The sequence below is a fragment of the Lepus europaeus genome, chromosome 11 (assembly GCF_033115175.1).
Source record: "Lepus europaeus isolate LE1 chromosome 11, mLepTim1.pri, whole genome shotgun sequence".
NCBI lineage: Eukaryota > Metazoa > Chordata > Mammalia > Lagomorpha > Leporidae > Lepus > Lepus europaeus.
This window is the reverse complement of record NC_084837.1, coordinates 8,839,259-8,859,387: the sequence shown is the minus strand read 5'-3', so window position 1 is coordinate 8,859,387 and position 20,129 is coordinate 8,839,259. Positions and strand designations below refer to the sequence as shown.

The 20,129-nt window shown below is 45.3% G+C and overlaps 1 protein-coding gene and 1 non-coding gene across 4 annotated transcripts in view; one reads left to right on the top strand and one right to left on the bottom strand.

The window, feature by feature from the left end:
• TTC23 (tetratricopeptide repeat domain 23) overlaps positions 1 to 20,129 on the top strand; it is an 87,951-nt gene that overhangs the window by 34,270 nt on the left and 33,552 nt on the right. For all 3 annotated transcript variants that reach the window (XM_062204941.1, XM_062204942.1, XM_062204943.1), the window contains one exon: positions 3,809 to 3,986. In XM_062204941.1, coding sequence (XP_062060925.1) covers positions 3,809 to 3,986 — 178 coding nt within the window. The remainder of the gene's footprint in view (positions 1 to 3,808; positions 3,987 to 20,129) is intronic.
• LOC133770664 (U6 spliceosomal RNA) lies at positions 10,411 to 10,518 on the bottom strand. The gene has a single exon (XR_009867369.1). It is a non-coding gene; the product is annotated as a U6 spliceosomal RNA (small nuclear RNA).

Genomic DNA, 20,129 nt, shown 5'->3' with positions numbered 1-20,129 from the left:
ATCCAATGGCAGGAGCCAGGTGCTTCTCCTGGTCTCCCATGGGGTGCAGGGCCCAAGCACTTGGGCCATCCTCCACTGCACTCCCTGGCCACAGCAGAGAGCTGGCCTGGAAGAGGGGCAACCGGGACAGGATCGGTGCCCCGACCGGGACTAGAACCCGGTGTGCCGGCGCCGCAAGGCGGAGGATTAGCCTATTGAGCCACGGCGCCGGCCTATTTATTATTCTTATAATACATTTTTCTCCATTTTTTGAAAAAGCTCAATGGGCTAAGACGATACCTACCTCACTTGTGCAATGTTTTCAATGAGTTTGATTCAAGCTATCTGGAATCTTCCAAAATGCTCTGTGATAGTGGTGGGGTGGAGCTGTGACCGTAGCCGAGCCCCTCTGGACTCTGGACACAAGGACGCGCTGAGGCTGTTGCCTGTGGCGCACAGGTTGGGAGAAGGAGTAAATGGTGTGGTTATGTCCAGGCGTTTGACACCCATCTCTGTGGCTTGCTTCAATGTGCAAAGCCTTCCACAGACATCTTACTTGATTCTCACCGCACCCCTGCTGGACACCGGCATTCAGACAGGGGTACCAAGGTCCAGAGAGCTCAGAGACACGTCATTCCTCTCCTAGCTGTGTGAGAACGCTCAGGCTACAGCTTGGAGTTTCTACCCCTTCTGAGTATCTGCAGCTGATTCTCTGCCTGTGTCCCTTTCTGTAAAGTTTTCCCTGAGAGGCAGGTGTTTGCAAGATGACTTTGATACCTAGAAAGGTGATGCCGTGTTAACTTGGAGTGATACATGACGCATTCGGCCGTGGTACTCGGCGGGCGGCTACCAGCTGTCTGTGGTCTTCACCGTTACTGTCCCTATGGTGCTCTGTTCTTCAGTGTCCTATCCCATCTCTGAAAACGAAGCATTGCTCTCATGTAAATCAATGCCACGGCTTTCTTCTTTCTCACGTGTGAGCTTGATTTCCAAGTTTTGACTGTTGCTTCCTTTTAAAGCAGTTGCCCAAAGGAAATGCTCTTGTGGTTGCATTCACTTTGTTACTCTGTGACTGTTGCAGGCAGCTCTGGGGACAAAAGACCCATTTTTTACTTCCTTAGCATCCTCTGCCTTGTTTCTGAACATGGGAAAGGAAAAAGAGGGAAATTTTTTCCTTAGCTCAAATATCGATGCTAAGTTAGCTAGGAAAAAATATCTGAAGTCACTCTGGAAGTATGTGATTAGGTTCCAGAGCAGAGCTCAGCAAACTTTCTATAAAGCCCCAGGTAGTAAATATGTTAGACTGTGTAGGCTATACAATCTCTATGGCAACCACTCAACTCTGCCAGTGTTGTTCGAAAGAATCCCTAGTTGATACATATGTAATGGGTGTGGCAGTGTGCCAATAAAACTTTATTTACAAAAACAAACAGTGAGCAGATGTGGCCCCTGGACCAGTTTGCGTACGTTAAATTTTTGACTACATGCTTAAGCTTTGTCTGGATGATGAAGTCATTTCTCACCAAACATATATTCCAGAGCCTCTTTCTATTACCAACAAGGTGGGTGGGTTTTTCTCTTTAAAACATAAGTATAGGCTGGCGCCATGGCTTAACAGGCTAATCCTCCGCCTTGCGGCGCCGGCACACCGGGTTCTAGTCCCGGTTGGGGCTCCGGATTCTGTCCCGGTTGCCCCTCTTCCAGGCCAGCTCTCTGCTGTGGCCCGGGAGTGCAGTAGAGGATGGCCCAAGTCCTTGGGCCCTGCACCCCATGGGAGACCAGGAGAAGCACCTGGCTCCTGCCATCGGATCAGCGTGGTGCACCGGTCGCAGCGCACTGGCCGCGGCGGCCATTGGAGGGTGAACCAACGGCAAAGGAAGACCTTTCTCTCTGTTCTCTCTCTCACTATCCACTCTGCCTGTCAAAAAAAAAATAATAATAAAAATAAAAAAAAAACCATAAGTATAATATTTGCAAAGCTGAAGCTTCGCCACCCCATGATAGGCTCCTAAAGAATCAGAAGAGATGCTCGGTGTTCCTGAGGCACCTGTGAGCACTCATCCCGTTCCTTCCCACTTCAGAGTGGCTGCAAGCACCGCTCCACCTGGCCCTGGCTCACCTGTGCCCTGACCTCACCCTGTGTTTCCAGCCTCCACACATGGTGCGAGTTCTCCAAGTCTGGGACGTGTTCGAGCGGCACTTTATGTCACCGTGGCGCCTGGACCACAGGCTGGGAAAGCGTCTCTCCTGCTTCCCTGACTTCCTTTCCAGAGCGAAGATGGTTGTGAACATCTCCCAATCATGCAGTTGAAAATCAGACCTATTTCTTCGCGGCCTTTCCGTTGCTTTCTCACTCACGTCTCAGTCCACCCGTGGCCAGTTAGGGAATCCTCAGCCTTTTTGTGTTACAGAGTCCTGAGCAGAGGGCAACACGGGAGGGACTGGTATCTTTCATTATGACTTTTGTACATAAAATTTTTCCATGAACGACAAAGTTTCTAAGCATTAGCAAATATTTTAGAAAAATTACTCTGAAATGTTTGCAGCTATTTTTCCTGAGCAATATGTAAGTGTATAGTTTTTACATGACAGATTCTTATCCTAAGAAGCAATAGGAATATATTCCCACTGTCACTTTAACTTCTAATTTTTAAAACAATGTTTTTCTGATATAAAAGTAACATAGTTCTAGAGAAAAAAGTTTGGGAAATTTAGAAAAGTATAAATAAAGAAAATAAAACTACTTACAGTAATTACAGTCCATCTGGTGAGAGAGAGAGAGAGAGATCTTCCATCTACTGGTTCACTCTGCAAATGCCTACAACAGCTGAGCCAGGCTGAAGCCAGGATCCCAGAACTCTATCCAGGTCTCCCATCTATCCAGGTCTCCCATGTGGGTGACAGGGGTCCAAGCCCCTGAGCCTCATCCCCTGCCTCCCAGGATGCATTTGCAGGAAGTTGGATCTGAAGCAGAGACTCTGAGACTTGAGCTGATACAGGACGCAGGCATCCCGAGCAGCAGCTTAACCTGCTGCACCAAGTGCCCAGCCTGCCTTTGCATTGCTGACACTTACTGACCGTCCACTGGCAGCTCCCCACACATATGCATCCACGTGGACTAGGTAAATTTTCATTTGCATGAGATGATACTCAAAATATTTTTTAACTTTTTTACTGAAGACCTTAAAATGGATACCCCTCAGTGTTGGTGAACACAGGTCACATTAACTGTGATGACTCCATGGCATTCCACAGTGTGACATGCGTGCTGTCGCCTGCCTGGACAGCTTCCTGGTGGTCAGCTGGAAGTGCTTCGTGGTTTTCCACATCCCTAGAGGATGTCTGTCCCTTGTCCCTGCAAAAGTATCTCTTCAAGATACATCTCTAGAAATAGTTAGCCGAATTGTGTGTGTGTGTTTTGTTATAGAGCAACCTGTTAGTTGCCATTGTCAATTGATAAAGTATTTAAAATTTTTAAAGCCAGTGTCTGCATAGGACCTTGTATCTGTCAGAAACTGTGTGTGTTCTAGGTGTTCTCATGAATATTAGCTGGTTTAATCTCCATAGTAACCCAGTGAAGTGGGCACTGTTAGCCTTACCTTACAGACGAGGAAACTATCCTGAGAATGGAGGATCCTGCCTGGCAAGAGTGCTGGAGGCAGGACTTGAACTTCCCGGGGATTCCAGAGTCTATGCTCCTGACCGCTGTGCTCTGCTCCCTCCTGGACGGGCGGGGTCAGAAAGTCAAATCCTAACTGCCAGACCATGTGTATTTTCATTATTTTTTATGTTAATTAACTTCAAAATAATGCCTTTGATTTCTTTCTAGGGTATATCAAGGTCAGAAGAAGTTACAAGAAGCTTTGTCCCACTACAAAGAGGCTTTGGAATATATGGAGAGCAGCAAAGGTGAAAAAAGTCTCGAGTGTGTCCCGCTGTTGCGGGAGCTGGCAGGCGTAGAGCAAGCCCTGGAGTTCCACGACGCAGCCATCGGCCATTTGTTACAGGTAAGCTGCAACATGCTGGCCACCGAAGCTGGCCAGACTCTGTTCTCACAGACACGGGGCATGCAGCTCTGAACGCGCCTGGCTTCGTCGTTTGTTCTGCATCTGTGGCACACTCGGCCTGGAGTAGATTAAACAAAGATTTTCTTATTAGATGGTCAAGAGGGTGAGTGCAGGACGCTGGTCCCCTGTTGCCAGTTGCGCATTCCACAAACAGCTGGAGACTCCCTGAAGGTGAGCTTTCTCATACCATATGCTTGAGTACTGTTTCCCAGGTTTAGAACTGATGTTGTACCCAACTAGGATTCTTTTTACTACACTCGAAAATCCAAAGGCACTTAGGATTGTCACCTGTTAGCTACAGCTCTGCTTTGTCGGGGGTGTGACCATCAGCCTTCCTCAGGGAAATAGAACCAATGGGACGTCTGTGCATAGACAGACAGAGAGATTTATTTTAAGATGGACCCATGCAGTTGGGGGCTGGCAAGTCCAGGGTCCACAGAGCAGGCTGGGTGGGAGGCTGGGCTCTCGCGCAGGGTTTCTGTTACTGTCCAGGGCTTGACTACACTTCAGGTCTTCAATTCATGTATTTGAGGGTAACCTCCTTTGTTCTCAGTGACACATGGGTGAGTGTTTCATCAAACAACCGTAGCCCAGCCAGGCCGACCGTAAGATTAACCGGCCCGTGAGTTTGATGACTTTGTATCCTATCATCTGCTGAAAGGACTTCAATGCTTTTTCTAAGAATTTTTCCATGTTACAGTTGTAAAATAGACTAAGCCATTCTTGTTATTTCAAATGAGATATAATCACATGGTGCTGTTTCTTTTAAATTTGTCTGATAATTTATACTCCCACTCATAGTCAGCTGGAGTGCCCCATGCTCTCATTTTATCTGGATTCTCTTTTAATCACCGTTATCACTCTGTGACACAGTATTATTTCCAGTTTGTAGATAAAGAAGTCAGGAATTGAAAAGTTGAGTGATATACCCAGGAGTACACAGCCAATAAATGGCAAAACCCAGATTGAAAACCTGTGTTTTTTAGAAAGATTATTCTGTCTTTAGAAAGATATATATCTTTTATATTTTATTATATAAGTGGTATATATATGTGTGTGTGTGTATATATATATATATATATATATATATATATATATATATATATATATAATGTTTTAGAGAATCTTAAGAGAGAGAGAATGAGTGGGTTGGGGAGACTGTGCCAAGAGTGCACATGGAGAGACACCAGTTAGCAGACTGTTGAAGTAGAGACAGCTGAAATGATGGTGCTTGCGCTAGGATGAAGTTAGTGGAGAGGAGAAGCAGGTGGATTTGAGAGTCATTTAGGAGGCAGAATTGATAAGCTGGATTGGATGTGGGGAAAGGGGGAGGGGGAGTCTTTTCGCTGCTTGGGAAGACTTGGCAGTCTCATGAAGATGAATGGGTTCATGTTTGTGAGTACTCCACACGGTGCCTGATTCAGGGGGTTCCACTAGGACGTCATTAAATCTCTGCCTCCGTTCCCTCTTCTGTTATTTTTCTTTAATTTCCTTTCATTGTTGACTTTGTTGAGAGGAATTCTGGGGCAATGATGACAGAACCCAGATTGTGCAGCAAGTGAGATGTGAGGAGCAAAGCAGATAAATGGACAGCCCAACTTCAGGAAGTGCTGAGAGGTGGGAAGGTCATCCCATGTGGGAGGATGGGGCACTGGGGGACAGTCAGGGAGCGACAGAAGCTCCTGTGCCTGAGCTGTGGGTGCGGATGTCTGTCACGTGAGGCATGCAACGTCACGGTAATGAGTTCCAGCTTCCTCCTGAGGGCAGCGGAAGGTTTTCCAGTGGAGAGCTTGACATTGACGATCAGCCTTGACGGATCACTCTATGGTAGGGAGAATGGGCTGATAGGTGGAAAAACAAGCTGGGAGACAGCCCAGAGGTGACCCCTGCGGTACGGATGGGAGCTGGTATTGGTGAGAATGGAGAGACGTGAACAGATTTGAGAGAGTAGAAATGGTGGAGTAGAAATGGCAGTCCTGGGGTGTGGAGGAGATGAGGGACTCCAGGTTTACCCCAAGTTTTTGGCTTGTGTCGCTGTGTGGCTAGCTGACGTCAGTCACCGTTTACCAAGCACAAGAGCTCTCACAGGTTTGCAGTTTCCTTTTAGTATCAGTAGTTACGAATATTCTTACACCAAATCATTTTTATTTTTAAAAATTATTTGCTGGTATAAATTTCTAGAAGTTAAACTTCTGGAAGGAGAGGTGTGAGTATGAGCAGTTTACATCCTTGATTCATATTGACATTCTGCCGAAGGGTCGCTTTGATTTATCCTGTCAGCAGAGCGGCACTTTGTTCCGATTGATGAATTACGTTGGCCATCACTAGCGCCCAGAGTCCACTGTTTACATCAAGGCTCGGGCTTGGTGGTGGACATTCTAGTTTCAACAAATGTGCAATGATGTGCGTCCACCATGCAGTAGCATTCAAGAAACTCACTCCTCGGAGCCCTGCATACACATGCTCTCCCCAGCCCCAACTCCTGGCGACCACTGATCTGTTTACTATCTCCGTAGTGTTGTTGTCTTTGCCAGAACATCACATAGTTGGAATCCTGCGGGAACGGCCTCTGGAGGCTGGTGCCTCTCCCTTTGTAACACACATTTACATTTCTTCCCTGTCTCTTCATGGCTCGAGGGCTCATTTCTTCTCAGCAGTGAATACAACCCCATTGTCTGAATATGCTGCCCTTCATGCATCCATTCATCTACTGAAAGACATCTTGGTTGCCTCCACATTTGGCCAATCACGAATAAAGTTGCTATACCCATCCATGGGCAGGTTGCTGCAAGGACGTAGATTTTCCCTCCCCTTGGGGATAATGGCCCAGCGTGCGCATCCTGTGTCATGTGGTGAGAATACTTAGCTGTGTAGAAAGTCACCAAACCATCCTTGAAAGCAGCTGTGCCATTTTGCATTCCCGCCAGCAGTGGAGGAGAAATCCACGCTGCACGTCCCCAGCAGTATTTGAGATTGTCAGTGTGCTGCTGGGTGCTGGCCGTTCTGACAGCTGTGTGGTGGTATCCCCTTGTTTTGATTTGCATTCACCTGATAATGTGTGATGAGGAACAACTTTTCACGTCTTCTTTGGGGAAGCATCTGCTCATATATTTGGTCTTTTAAAAAAAGAAGGAAGACATAGGAACAGAGACAGAAACAGAGAGAAAGAGGTCTTCCATCTACCGGTTCACTCCCCAAATTGGGACAATAACTGGAGCTGGACCAGCCTGAAGCCAGGAGCCAGGAACTTCATCTGGATCTTCCATGTGGGTGGCAGGGACCCAAGCACCTAATCCTCTTCTGCCTTCCCAGGCACATTGGCAGGGAGCTGGGTTGGGATTGGAGCTGCCAGGACTTGAACCAGTGCTCAAATGTGGTGCCAGTGTCACAGGCGGCAGGTAGCTTACCCCACTGTGCCACAATGCCAATCCCTGGACATTGTCTTCCACAAAGCAGAAATTTTTAATTTTAGTGCAGTCCGGCTTAACAATTCTTTCATGGATTATTCCTTTGATATTGCATCTGAAAAAAGTCACCACAAACTCAAGATCATCTAGATTTTCTCCTATGTTGTTTTTATGGAGTTTTACAGTTTTGTGTTTTACATTTTTATGAAGTACATAACGTCTGTATCTAGATTCATTTTCTGCACGTAGATTCCAAATTACTCCCGCGCCATTTGCCTGCACCGTTTTACACCTACCTTTGTTAACACTGCATTGCCTTTGGTCCTTTGTCAAAGGTCAGTAGACCAGGGACAGGCTTTGTGGATGATGCCTTGTGATGCCTGCGTCCTATCTCAGAGCGTCAGGGACTGAGTCCTGCCTGTACTTCCGCTCCAGTTTCCTGCTGCGCACACCCTGGGGGCAGCAGGTGATGACTCAGGCACATGAGTCCCTGCCACCCATGTGGGAGACCCAGCTGGAATCCCTGACTCCTGGCTTCAACCTGGTCCCGCCCCAGCTGTTGTGGGCATAAGTGGGAGAGCCAGCAGATGGACTCTCTCTCCCTCTCTCACCCTCTTTCTGTCACTCTGCCTGTCAAATAACTCAAAATAAATAAGTAAACATTTAAGAAAAGATAAATTGACTATATTTTTGTGAGTATGGTTCGAGCAGTCTGTTTTGTTCCACTGAGCTATTTGTCTGCTCTTTTACCAATACCACACTGTCTTGATTGCTATTCCTTTATAGTAAGTCTTGAGGTCATATAGTGTTGGTTCTCCGATTCTGTTCTTTCAGTAATGTATGGGCTGTTTGGGTCTTTAACCTCGCCAAATAATGTGTAAAATCAGTTTGTTAATATCCATAATATAAATTATTGGGATTTTAATTGAGATTGCATTGAAACTTTAGATCAGTTTGGGAAGAACTGACTTCTTTACAGTAGTGAGTCTTCCTATCCATGAACATGGACTGTCTCTCCATTTATTTAGTTGTTTTTTGATTTCTTTCATAAGAGTTGTAGTTTCATAGTTTCTCTCATGAACATTTCATGCTTGCCTTGTTAGGTTTCATTTTGTAATGAAAATAAATTATTAATGGGATTTTATTAAGTATTTCATTTTGAGGAATGCTAATATAAATGGTATTATTTTTAATTTCAAATTCCACTTGTTCATTGTTGGAATGTGGGCAAGTGATTGACATTTGTATATTGACTTTGTATCCTGCAACTTTGCTGTAATGACTTACTAGTTCCAGGAGTTTTGCAGACAAAGATCGTTTTATTTCTTCCTTCCAAATCTGTATCTTATATTTTCTTTTCTTGCATTAGCCAAGACTTCCAGTATGGTGTTGAAAAGTAGTGATGAGATGGAGAGTGCATGCCCTTGCTTTGTTCTTGATCTTAGGGGGAAAGCTTCGAGTTTCTCACCATTAAGAATGATGTTGGCTGTGGGCTTTATGTAGACATTGTGTATCAAGTTGGGGAAATTCCCTTCTATTCCTATTTTACTGAGAATTTTTTTTTTTATCACAAATGCATGCTTTTTCTGCATCTGTTGATAGTATCATGACTTTTCTCCTTAGCTTGTTGATGAGATTGATTATATTAATCGCTTGTCAAATGTTGTTCCCTAAATTTCTCATGACTCAATCCAAATCTGCCCTCAGAGCTTTGGCCCTACTCTCACTCTGCCCATTTCTAAGGCTCAAAGAAAGATGTAGTGTGAGAACATGCTCAGAAGTATCCGGTGAGGGCCACTACTTTGACAAAATTCAGTGGAGTGGAAGATGGCGTCTGAGACCCAGTGTCAACAGTGAGGGTCAGAGATCTGCATCTAGTTTAGAGAAGCAGTCCTCCAGCTGTGTTCCAGAGGATACTAGCGTGTCTCACAGGCTCATAGGTCTGCCTAGGAAAGCTGTTTGTAGTTAAGTAAAACTCAGAAATAGTAAGTTAAAATTGAAAGATTTACTTAGCACCTGATTTTACTGTGCATTAAATATACCAAATTGTGGGCTGTGAATGGAGAGGGGAGGCCTCAGAAGTATGTGAGCCACAGTTTAGAGAACATTGGCTTAAGAGAAAGAAATCTGTCTAGCAGCAACAGTCGGTAAAGGGATTCCCATATAATATGCAGATCAGGCCTCTGCACTGGCAGGAATCCTCAGCCCTTGAATGGAAAATGAGTCAGGTGGTACCCCCTGTTTGTGAGGAGGTACCAGGTCACTGTTGTCAGCTGTTTTGCCACAGTTGTTTTGCTTATCTGTCCACATGGGGACACACACACACACACACACAAGTATGTGTGCTCTTCAGACATTTGAAAGTGCATTGAGTGTATCAATGTCCCTCTATTCTGAGTACTTCTATGTGTATTTTGAAGAACAAGATTCTTCTCTTACATAACCCAGTGTAGTATATGGAATTTGGGAAATTTAGCAGTGATACAGTCCAATTTCATTGTGTTAATTATTCTACTTTGGCTCATTTTGGTAATTTTCCCCTCTCCAATAAAAGCTCCAGTCCAGAAGCATGGACTGCACTTGGTCGGCTTGGCTCTGGGCTTCTTTCTTCTGGAGCAGTTTCTCACCCAGACTTTGTCTTGAAGGACAATGAAATTCTCCAAGAGTGCAGGCCAGCTCTTCCCTAGACTGCTACCCAGTTTACCCAGTTTGGGTTTGTCTGAAGCCTTGTCCTGAGTAGGATCTGGAGCACCTGCCCAGCTGGGGTGTTAGAGCCTGCATCTCCTTCCGGTACCACATCCACAGGCTCATGTTCATCTGTGCTCACTGGTGACAACGTTCATCACCGTTCATGTTGAGACACTGCTACTTCCCCATGTAATAATGATTTCCCCCTCTGGAAGCTAACAAGCATTCTGTATTATTTTTCAGGGAAGTTGAGGTTCTATTTATTTTGGCAAAATATTATGGAACACTGGATGAATTTGTGTCAGCCTCGCACAGGGGCCGGGTTTATCTTCTCTGTGTTGTTTCAGTTGTGGCATCCATGCTGCTGAAGGGAGCACGCAGAGGCATTTTAACATCATAGACACCTCCTCCTCCTCTTCCTCCTCCTCCTCCTCCTCCTCACATCCCTTCTAGGCTTAGCATCAATGGAGTATCAATGCCCCCCAAGCTGGTCTCAGCTGTGACGGTGGGAGAATAATGGATGACTTTGCACTCTACTGTTTCATCCACATGGACCAATTGGCCTTCTGCCATTTGGAACACCCCTCTGTCTCCCCACCAAGTTGTTTGTATGCTGCTTTTTTCACTTATCAATAGATTGTAGATGTCTCTTTTTAGCAGTTCATGGAAATTTTCCTTATTCATTTGTGCAGATATATAATACATTTACAGATGCACTATGGGGTTTTTTCAAACAGTTTTCCATGTTTACATTTAGATTGATTTTGATATTTTGCAAAGATTTTCATGTCATTGAAGTAAATTTACTCAAAGGGTAAATTCCTTGAAGTAGGACAGCTAGGTCTAAGGGAGTAGGTGTTGCAAAACTTGTTGATGGTTGTGTCCTGTTGGTCATTGTACTATATCGTCAAGTGGTCTCCTGTTTGGCCTTGTATCATTTATATTCTCACTGAGAATGTGTGAGAGCACCAGTTCCCCCACCACCTGTTCCAAGCAAGTGCATTATCGAGCTTTTGAACTATTCCATTCTGATGGGTGAGAAATGACATCTCAGTAGAGTCTCAATTTGCATTTCTATTTTTAAAAATAGAATTGAATAGTTTTCATGTGTTTCAGGTATTTTAATATATTTCTTGTGAATTGTCTTTTTTATGAATTATTCATATCATTTGTCCACTTCTAAAAAGTATTTTTTGCTCTACTTTTACTTAACTATTAAAGATTCTTTTTAGCTTATAATATATGTGGACCTTTTATCTATTGGTATGTATTATAAAGGACTTCACCTGGTTTGTTACTTTTGAAATCTTGCTCATAGTGTTTCTACTGAGATGGTATAGATGCCATAGAATACACACTACTTCATTCCTCTTTGTGTCTGAATGAAGTTCCATCATACAGATAGGCCACGTTTGCTAACGCATTCATCAGTTGATGGACATTTGGGCTGTTTCCACTTTCTGGCCATTGTGAATAATGCTGCTATGAGCACTTGTTTACAGGTTTTTGTATGGACATATGGTTTTAGTCCTCCTGGGTCTGAGGCTAGGGCTGGAATTGTTGGGTTATATAACTCAATACTTAGATTTTGAGGAACTGCCAAGCTATTTTCCAAAGTAGCCTCACTATTTTACTTTCCCAACAGCAACACATGTGAGTCTAACTTTGTCCACATCCTCGCCAGCACTTGCTAGTGTCTGTCATTCCAGTGAGTATATCTTACAGTTTTATCTGAATTTCTGCAATGGCAATGATGTTGCATATCTTTTCACATACTCATTGGCCACTTGTGTATCTTCATTGGAGACATGTTGATTCAAATCTTTCACCAGTTCAAATTTTTTTGAAAATTTACTTGGGAGATGGATAGACACAGAGAGAATGACAGAAAGAGAGAGAGAGAAAGAGAGAGAGAGAGATAGAGGTCCCATCTACTGTTCACTCCCCAGATGTCCACATCAGCTGCAAGGGCCAGAGCCAGGAGCCAGGAGCTTAACCTAGGTCTCCTGCATGGGTGGCAGGCGCGCACTCACTTGAGCCATCACACTGCCCCCAGGGTCCACATTAGCTGGATATCAAACCCAGGTACTTCCATATGAGATGCAAATTCTCTCCCCTCTCAAATAGTGTTGTCTTTTTTTATTATTGACCTACAAGAGTGCTTCATGCTTTCTGGATGCTGGCTGTTAGCCTCGTATCACATACATGATTTGTAAGTATTTTCCCCAACCTGCAGTTGTCTTTTCACTTTCTTGATAGTCTTTGAAACATAAAGTTTTAATTTCAGTTAAGTCGCTCATCTATTTTTTTCTTCTTTTTCTTGTACTTTTGACATTTGAAAACCCACTGCCTGATCTCAGATTCATGAAGGCCTGCATCTAGGTTTTCTTCTGAGTTTGATCGTTTTTAGTAGGTCTTTGATACATTTTGAGTTAATTTTTGTATGCAATATAAAAGAAGGGGTCTAAGTTGTCCCAGCACCATTTATTCAAAACGATCTTTTCACTGTTGAATGATCTTAGAACTCTTGTCAAAACCAGTTGACTATAAATGTGAGGGCTCATTTCTAGACTCAATTCTATTCCATCCATCTTTGTATCTGTCCTCCTGCCAGTACCACATTGTCTCAATTCCTGGTGTTGTTTTGTGGTAAGTTTTGAAATCAGTAGTATGGATTCTCTAACTTTGTGTTTCTTTTTCTAGATTATTTTGACCACTCTGGGGTTCCTTGCGGTTTCATATGAATTTTATTTTGCTTATTTATTTATTTATTAAAAAGTTGTGGTTTTTTTTGAAAAGCAGAGAGATGCAGACAGATAGAGACACCCAGAGATTTTCCATCTACTGGTTCACTCCTCAAATTCCTGCAGTAGCCAAGCCCAGGTTAGGCTGATGTGAGGATTCTGGAACTCAGTTTGGGTCTCCTGTGTAGGTGGCGAGGACCTGAGTACTTGAATAATAACCTGCTGCATCCCAGAGTGTGTATTAGCAGGAGCAAGAACCAGATGTGGGGCTGGGATTCAAACCCAGGCACTCCTGTATGGAATGCAGGTACCTCAAGTGGCACCCGAGCCAAGTGCCCACCCTATCATATGAATTTTAGGATCAACTAATTTTTTTGCTATTTCTGCAAAGAAAAAACAAAATACATTCGCAAAATTGGGATTTTAATAGATACTGCATTGAATCCTGTATTTCAAACTGGGGAGCAGTGACAATTCTATTAATGCTTCCAATTCATGAACATGATATACCTCTCTGTTTACTTAGGTCTTATTTCTTTCAATGATGCTTTGTAGTTTTTAGAGTATAGGTTTTGCACATTTTATCATAAATTTACTCTGAAGTATCTTGTTCTTTTATGCTAATGTAAATGGAAGTGTTTTCTAAATTTCCTTTTCTAGTTGTTCCTTGCTAGCATGTGGAAATACAGATGATTTTTGTCTGTCCATCTGTATCTTGGAGCCTTACTGAGCTTGTTTATTAGTGCTGTTTTCTCTTGCCATGCAACATTCTTAATGGGTTTGTATTTTCTTTCCTTTTTTTTTTTTTTTTTTTTTTTTTTTTACAGGCAGAGTAGACAGTGAAAGAGAGGGACAGAGAGAAAGGTCTTCCTTTTTCCATTGGTTCACCCCCCAATGGCCGCTGCGGCCGACACACCGCGCTGATCTGAAGCCAGGAGCCAGGTGCTTCTCCTGGTTTCCCATGCAGGTGTAGGGCCCAAGGACCTGGGCCATCCTCCACTGCACTCCCAGGCCACAGCAGAGAGCTGGCCTGGAAGAGGGGCAACTGGGACAGAATCCGGTGCCCCAACCAGGACTAGAACCCGGGGTGCCGGCGCCACAGGTGGAGGATTAGCCTATTGAGCTGCGGCGCCGGCCAATGTGTTTGTATTTTCAACCTTTCCTCCTATTGCATTTGGATTTTGAGCCTAAGTTGGAAGGATTTCCCTGTACCCAGGTTATAGAGGAATTCACTTGTAAAGTTTGAGAGGTGACTCTGTTTATTCTCAATGATAATAAAGATCAGAGCATGTTTTTAAGTAAGCAATTGCAGCTCATCATGAAAGAAGTATGTTGGTGAAATGAAGCTCACATTGGATTTGATATCAGAAAATTTGGATTGGAGTCCAGGCTCTTTTTGTCAGCTGTTTGATTACAGGCAAGTCACTTAGCCCATCCAGAGAGAGAGAGAGAGAGAGAGAGAGAGAGAGAACCCTACAGAAGGGCCTACCCACTTGACAGAACCACTCTAAGTTTCAAAAGGAAAGTGCTTTGTGAACTATTAGGCGTGTTGCCAGTGTAAGCTACTTTTATTTATTAACAATAGTAGCAAATGTTCGTCAACTCTCCCCTTTTCTTAGGAGATGTACCTAAGGTTCAGAAAGGTACAGTGTGGCCACAGTTCTCCAAAGGAACCCAGGTCTAAAGGCCGTGTATTAAGTTGACAAAAAGAGATTGTTCCTCCTTGTTTTTCACTCTTCATTCCTTTGCAGTGAGAGAAACACCCACAGAGAAAAGACCTTTTATTTCCTGTAGAATGCAGAAAAAAATTCCCGAGTATTTTAGGAACTAACCTTTTACAACAGGGGAAAACAAGCGGAGTCCTGCAGAGCCAGCACAGGAAGGCAGCAGTCCCAGGGCACGGAGAGGAGCTGCCATGCGCCCCATCTGGTCCTCTGCAGCAGGGGCCCGTGGGAAAACCTTACAAAGGGAATGGGTTCTGAAAGTCCTCGTGACAGCTTTTGGCAAGCAAACCTTATTTTCCTATCCAAAAGAAAGACCACAGGGTTTTATTTCTGTGAGCGAAAGTTTGTTTGCCGTGTGTTTTCTCAAGGGCTGTGAGTTAACACCTCGCAAAGTGTGGGTTACTCTTTCACGTCTGTGACATTTGCATTACATTTCTCTCTTTTCAGTTTTCAGGGCAGTCTGTCACTCAGTAGTTCCCAAATTTAGGGAATTTTGACTTGAAAAGGAGAGTGAAGTAGTGGCGTGCATCAGTGGTTCTTCCAAATGCTGTGGGGTCAGAAAATCTAACATCGGGTCCCAGCTCTGGGACGGTTGTTGACCTGGCTCAGGCCATGGTGGTAACTTCTTGATACTCAACATGTGGTGGGGGTACCCAGCACATGGCAGTGGTTCTGGTTGGCTCTCCTTATTTGCTATGTATCTGCTAGGATGTGCAAATCATTTACTATAAATAATCAGACTAAGGATCCTTTTAATTTTCAAAAACTCTGAACAGTACTAGGCTTTTTGCTTAAAATTAGAAAAAGTGGAATGCAATTATGATTTTATTCATGCTGAAACATTTTAAGAATGACATAAATTTAAGTGCCATAAAAGGCACCATTGCTGTTTGTAAGTTATCGGCAACTTTGGTAAAAATGATATCATTCAAAGAAATGGGCCACAGGCCACCCCAGACTCCCTGACGCTGGATGAGGATTGTACTTCTGCATGTGTACAGAGGGGTAGAGATGAGCAGACAGAGAGAAGGGAAGAAAAACAAGAAAGAAAGTGACAGATTTGACAGCTCAGAAGTGAAAAACCCCTCTGCACCAACATACGGTAAAGTCAAAACACAAATGTCAAAGGGGATAACAGAGAGGGTTCTTGTAAAATCTCTGTTAAAAAAGACAACTCAGGGCTGGCACCATGGCTCACTAGGCTAATCCTCCGCCTGCGGCGCTGGCACCCCAGGCTCTAGTCCCAGTCAGGGCGCCGGATCCTGTCCCGGTTGCCCCTCTTCCAGTCCAGCTCTCTGCTGTGGCCCAGGAAGGCAGTGGAGGATGGCCCAAGTGCTTGGGCCCCTGCACCCGCACGGGAGACCGGGAGGAAGCACCTGGCTCCTGGCTTTGGATCAGCGCAGTGTGCCGGCCATAGCGGCCACTTAGGGGGTGAACCAACAGAAAAAGGAAGACCTTTCTCTCTGTCTCTCTCTCTCACTGTCTAACTCTGCCTGTCAAAAAGAAAAAGAAAAAAAGGAAAGAAATTAGCTGTAAGGAATCACACTGGGAATCAGGGGAAGGGTGTGGCATGGAGACAGCATTTAGATTTTGTTTATTTTCTGCCACTTAAGCTTTAGAAATTTCATATGCACATATTATTACTCTGCCTTGAAAATCTAGTTAAATTTTAAGAAAATATATTCTTGTAAGGAAGAGGCGAAGCAAATCGAATCCCATGGCAGGTTTATTTTGGTGCTAACCCTCACAGAGCATGGGGCTCCTGCTCCCCAGCCCTTTGCAGGAGCTAAAATTGACAGCTGGAGCACTGCCACCCAGGACTTTCTCCGCCTATTAAAAGAAACTGGCTTAATCCGGGGAACTCAGTTTTCCAGTGACCTCTGCCCCCAGTGACTTCCCCTTCATCTGATCCCCCAGGGAGTCCCAGCTCCATCCTTTCTTCCTCAGGGCTCCCCAGCTTCCCCAGGCCCCCATGGAGTGGGGGTGGGCTGGGGGAGGGCATGCAAGGCTTCCCTGCTGGACAGAAACGCAAGGGAGGGAAGTGGCAACGTCGGGCTGCCACCTGACCCTGGCTTGCGTAAGGGCCTCCGCTGCAAACTGCAGGGTAGGTTGGCCAGTTTGGCAGGGCTGAGAGGGAAAGCAATGCAGCTCCCCAGCTGGTCAGTTATAAATGAAGTTGGGTAACTCCACCTCACAAGGACAGGTGGACTTGAGCTTCAGGGGAAGTAGGCACACACTTGAACCCAGTGAGAAGCGTAGACTGCTGGTAGAAGATACCTTCGCATCCCACTGCACCGTGCGCTCTGTGCCATCCTTGTAAGGCACTCGCTAGCTGCCTGGGTATCCACACCTTGGCATCCCACCCTGCCCCCAACCCCCAGCCAGTCTGCTCCACTTCTGGGCAGAATGTCCTTTTTTTTTTTTTTTTTTTAGCAACCTCCTTCATTATGATGAGATGAGGGATGAGAATCCCATCTTTCTGTGACCTCTGCCCACGTAATAGCCAGGTGTTAAGCTAGAGAAGCCTGCAATTTGGAATGAAAGGCCTTGTCCAAAGCTGTGCTGCGCTGACTGCCGTGTGGCCTGTAGCCTCAGTCTCCTCCAGGCTTCTTTTCCCCGTCTGTAAATGGACCTTTAACTCCCCTCTCCTCGGTCATTGTGAGATAGAGCCAGCTGGCGAGTGTCATCTATTGAGCTCCACATCTGGCAAAAGTAGGCACTTAGTGTTGGCTCTCAGGCTAGTGCTAGCCTGGAGCTTTACGGAGAGACCCTGGCTAATTGTCGCCAAGCTGAAGACGCCTCTCATCTCCAGGGTAAATATGGTCAGTGTAAGTCCACAGACATGCCTTGGGCTACTTGTGTGCTTACTCTCCACTCAGCTGTAGGGGAGATGTCCCTAAGTGGTCCCCTAATCGTGAAGCAGGAAGAAGTGTCTGTGCCCCTGCTCCTGCCCCACTGTGGCCCCAAGGGCTGGGATTCCTTGCACAGACCCCTCCCAGGGTGCCCCGTTGTGTTTTACGTGAGGCTGGCACAAGCAGAAATGCTCTCTAATCCTTTTGATTCATCAGCAGCCTTTCCCTTCAAGAAATACTGAACATTTTACAACTCTGAGGGGACAGGCCTCATTAGATAAGAGTCGGCTGACTCTGGCTCGGGACAGCTGGAGCAGGGATGAGGAACCGGTGGTCTCCCCCAGAAATGCACACGGCCCAGAACAGAAGAGCTGCTCTGTGCCTTGGCAGGGGTTGATGTCGTTCAGACTTGCAAATGCGTTTTCTCTGTCAATGACTCTGTTCAGTGTGGGGGGAGAGGTTTTGTTATTGTTGTTCTTTAACGCAGTCCAACACGCAAGCAACCCAAGAGATTTGGGGACACTACATATTCCCCCTGGGCTCTGAGATACCTGTCCATAGCACTTCACAGTAATCCATTGAAAACAACAAAGGATTTGCAGGGCAGCTGGCACCCAGGGAGGTGAGTGACCACTGAGGAGGGGGGAGTGCCATCAGGCCGCAGGTCCCAGCTCCTGCGGAGAGCCAGGGGAGCCAGCAGGTTGGGGGAGTTGGGGGAGATAATGAACTCAGTGAATTGTCCAGAAGGTTTCCAAGGTTGCCTTGAAGCCAGCTGCATGTGGGTCCCTTGGACCTTGATGGTGGATGGCCAAGTTCCTGGACAGGTCTTCTGGCCTGCCATTTCCCTGCAGTTGGTCCCTGGAATTCCTAAGCAAGCATTATTTGTCTGTCTAGACATAATCCTGATTAGTCACCAGGTCAGCAGCGAGCTTGCGTTCCTCAGGATGTGGAAAGGGAGAGGAAGGTGCCCTCGCTATGGTGACAGTTCCCTGGGCAGCCAAGAGGAGAGCAGGTGAGCGGGCTGCCAGGCTCCGCCCATTGTTTATGGCCACCATGCCTTTCTTGGATGGTAGGCACAGGGTCACTGAACGAGATGACAGCAGGAGGATAGAGTAGAACAGTGAGCGGGCACTGACATGTGGTACAGGCAGTGTCTGTCGTCCCATGCGTTGAGCATCCCGCGCGTGAGCTCCTTTAAAACTAAAAACCCCTGTCTCATTGTTTTGTGTGTGAATTCCTAGTGTTGTCACAACACCTGGCATAGAGAAAGCATTTGAAAATGAAAATACATTAAATTGAATGGGATGGAATTAAATTAAACTGGATTGAACTGCATTTTAGTCAGTAAGCAAGCTGCTAATTTTGCAGTTTCAAACATCATGGGTGTCCCCCTGCGGGTCCCCTCCCTCTGGCCTGTGGTTTTTGAAAGCTCATGAACAGCACATTATAGATTAGATCAGGGATTGAGTTTCTGGAATGAATAATGAATGTTTGCTTATGCAGGATTAACATCTCACACAGAAAAATGCTGAGGTCATGAAAACCGTGTGGTTAAATTCAGATCCCTTTAAGCTTTCAGTGCCACTTTCTTGATACTGCGGGTGTTTTCTCTTGGAAAACTTTGCTTTGTGTTTCCAAGGCAAAGGCAATTTACAGTACCTTCAGAATATGTAATTGTTCATTTGAACACATATCTATGATATTTCTTTGAATTATAATTTTGAACGGCAATGACATATGAAGTCTTTTTTTGAATTCAAGTTAGTCTATCTAAAACACTACCTGTTAAGTCTTTGTAACCACATGAGGTGAAAGGCTGGCTCCCTGCAGTGTTCCCCTGAAATGATGGATCTTGGAGACAGTTAACCCAGGGCCAAATACAGAGTCCTCAGGACTCGATTTCATCTGGTCTCCCTCCCTCCCTCCCTCCCTCCCTCCCTCCCTCTCTTTAAGGGGGAAGGTATTTCCTCTCCCTCACCTCCAAACACTGTACACCTGGTATTTTGACTTGGTCCCTGGCCCCTATTGTCTGCACGTAAGTGAAGTTGCTTTCAGAGCACTCATCATTTGAAAAGCATTTCGAGTTGGAGTTTAGGGTCACCCCTTGGATGCCAAGTCAAGGACAATGACTGCTTTTGGAATTGCCACATCCCTTTCTCAGTGTTTGGTATTCTACAACAAGAAAGGTAGGTTTAAGGCAAAGGATATGATTAGCATTTACGAATAAGAAATTCTGACCGTCCCAATGTGGCAACAAAGGATGTTACCAGAAATCATGATTTGGGGAACCACACTGTGGCCCAGAGGGGTAAAGCCACTGCCTGCTACACTGACATCTCACACAGGTGCCAGTTCAAATCCTGGCTGCTCCTCTTCCCACCTGGCTCCCTGCTAATGAACCTGGGAAAGCAGTAGAGGGTGGGGCCAAGTGCTCAGCCCCCTGCCATCCATGTGGGAGCCGGTATGGAGTTCCCTGCTACTGGCTTCATCTTGGCCCAGCCCTAGATGTAGAGGCCATTTGGAAAGTGGGCCAAACGATGGAAGATTGATCTTTCTGTTTCTCTCTCTCTATTTCTCTGTAACTCTGTCTTTCAAATAAATAAAACTTTTTTAAAAAGAAAGAAAGAAAAAGAAATCATACTTTGGACTAGCCCCTAATATAAAAAAT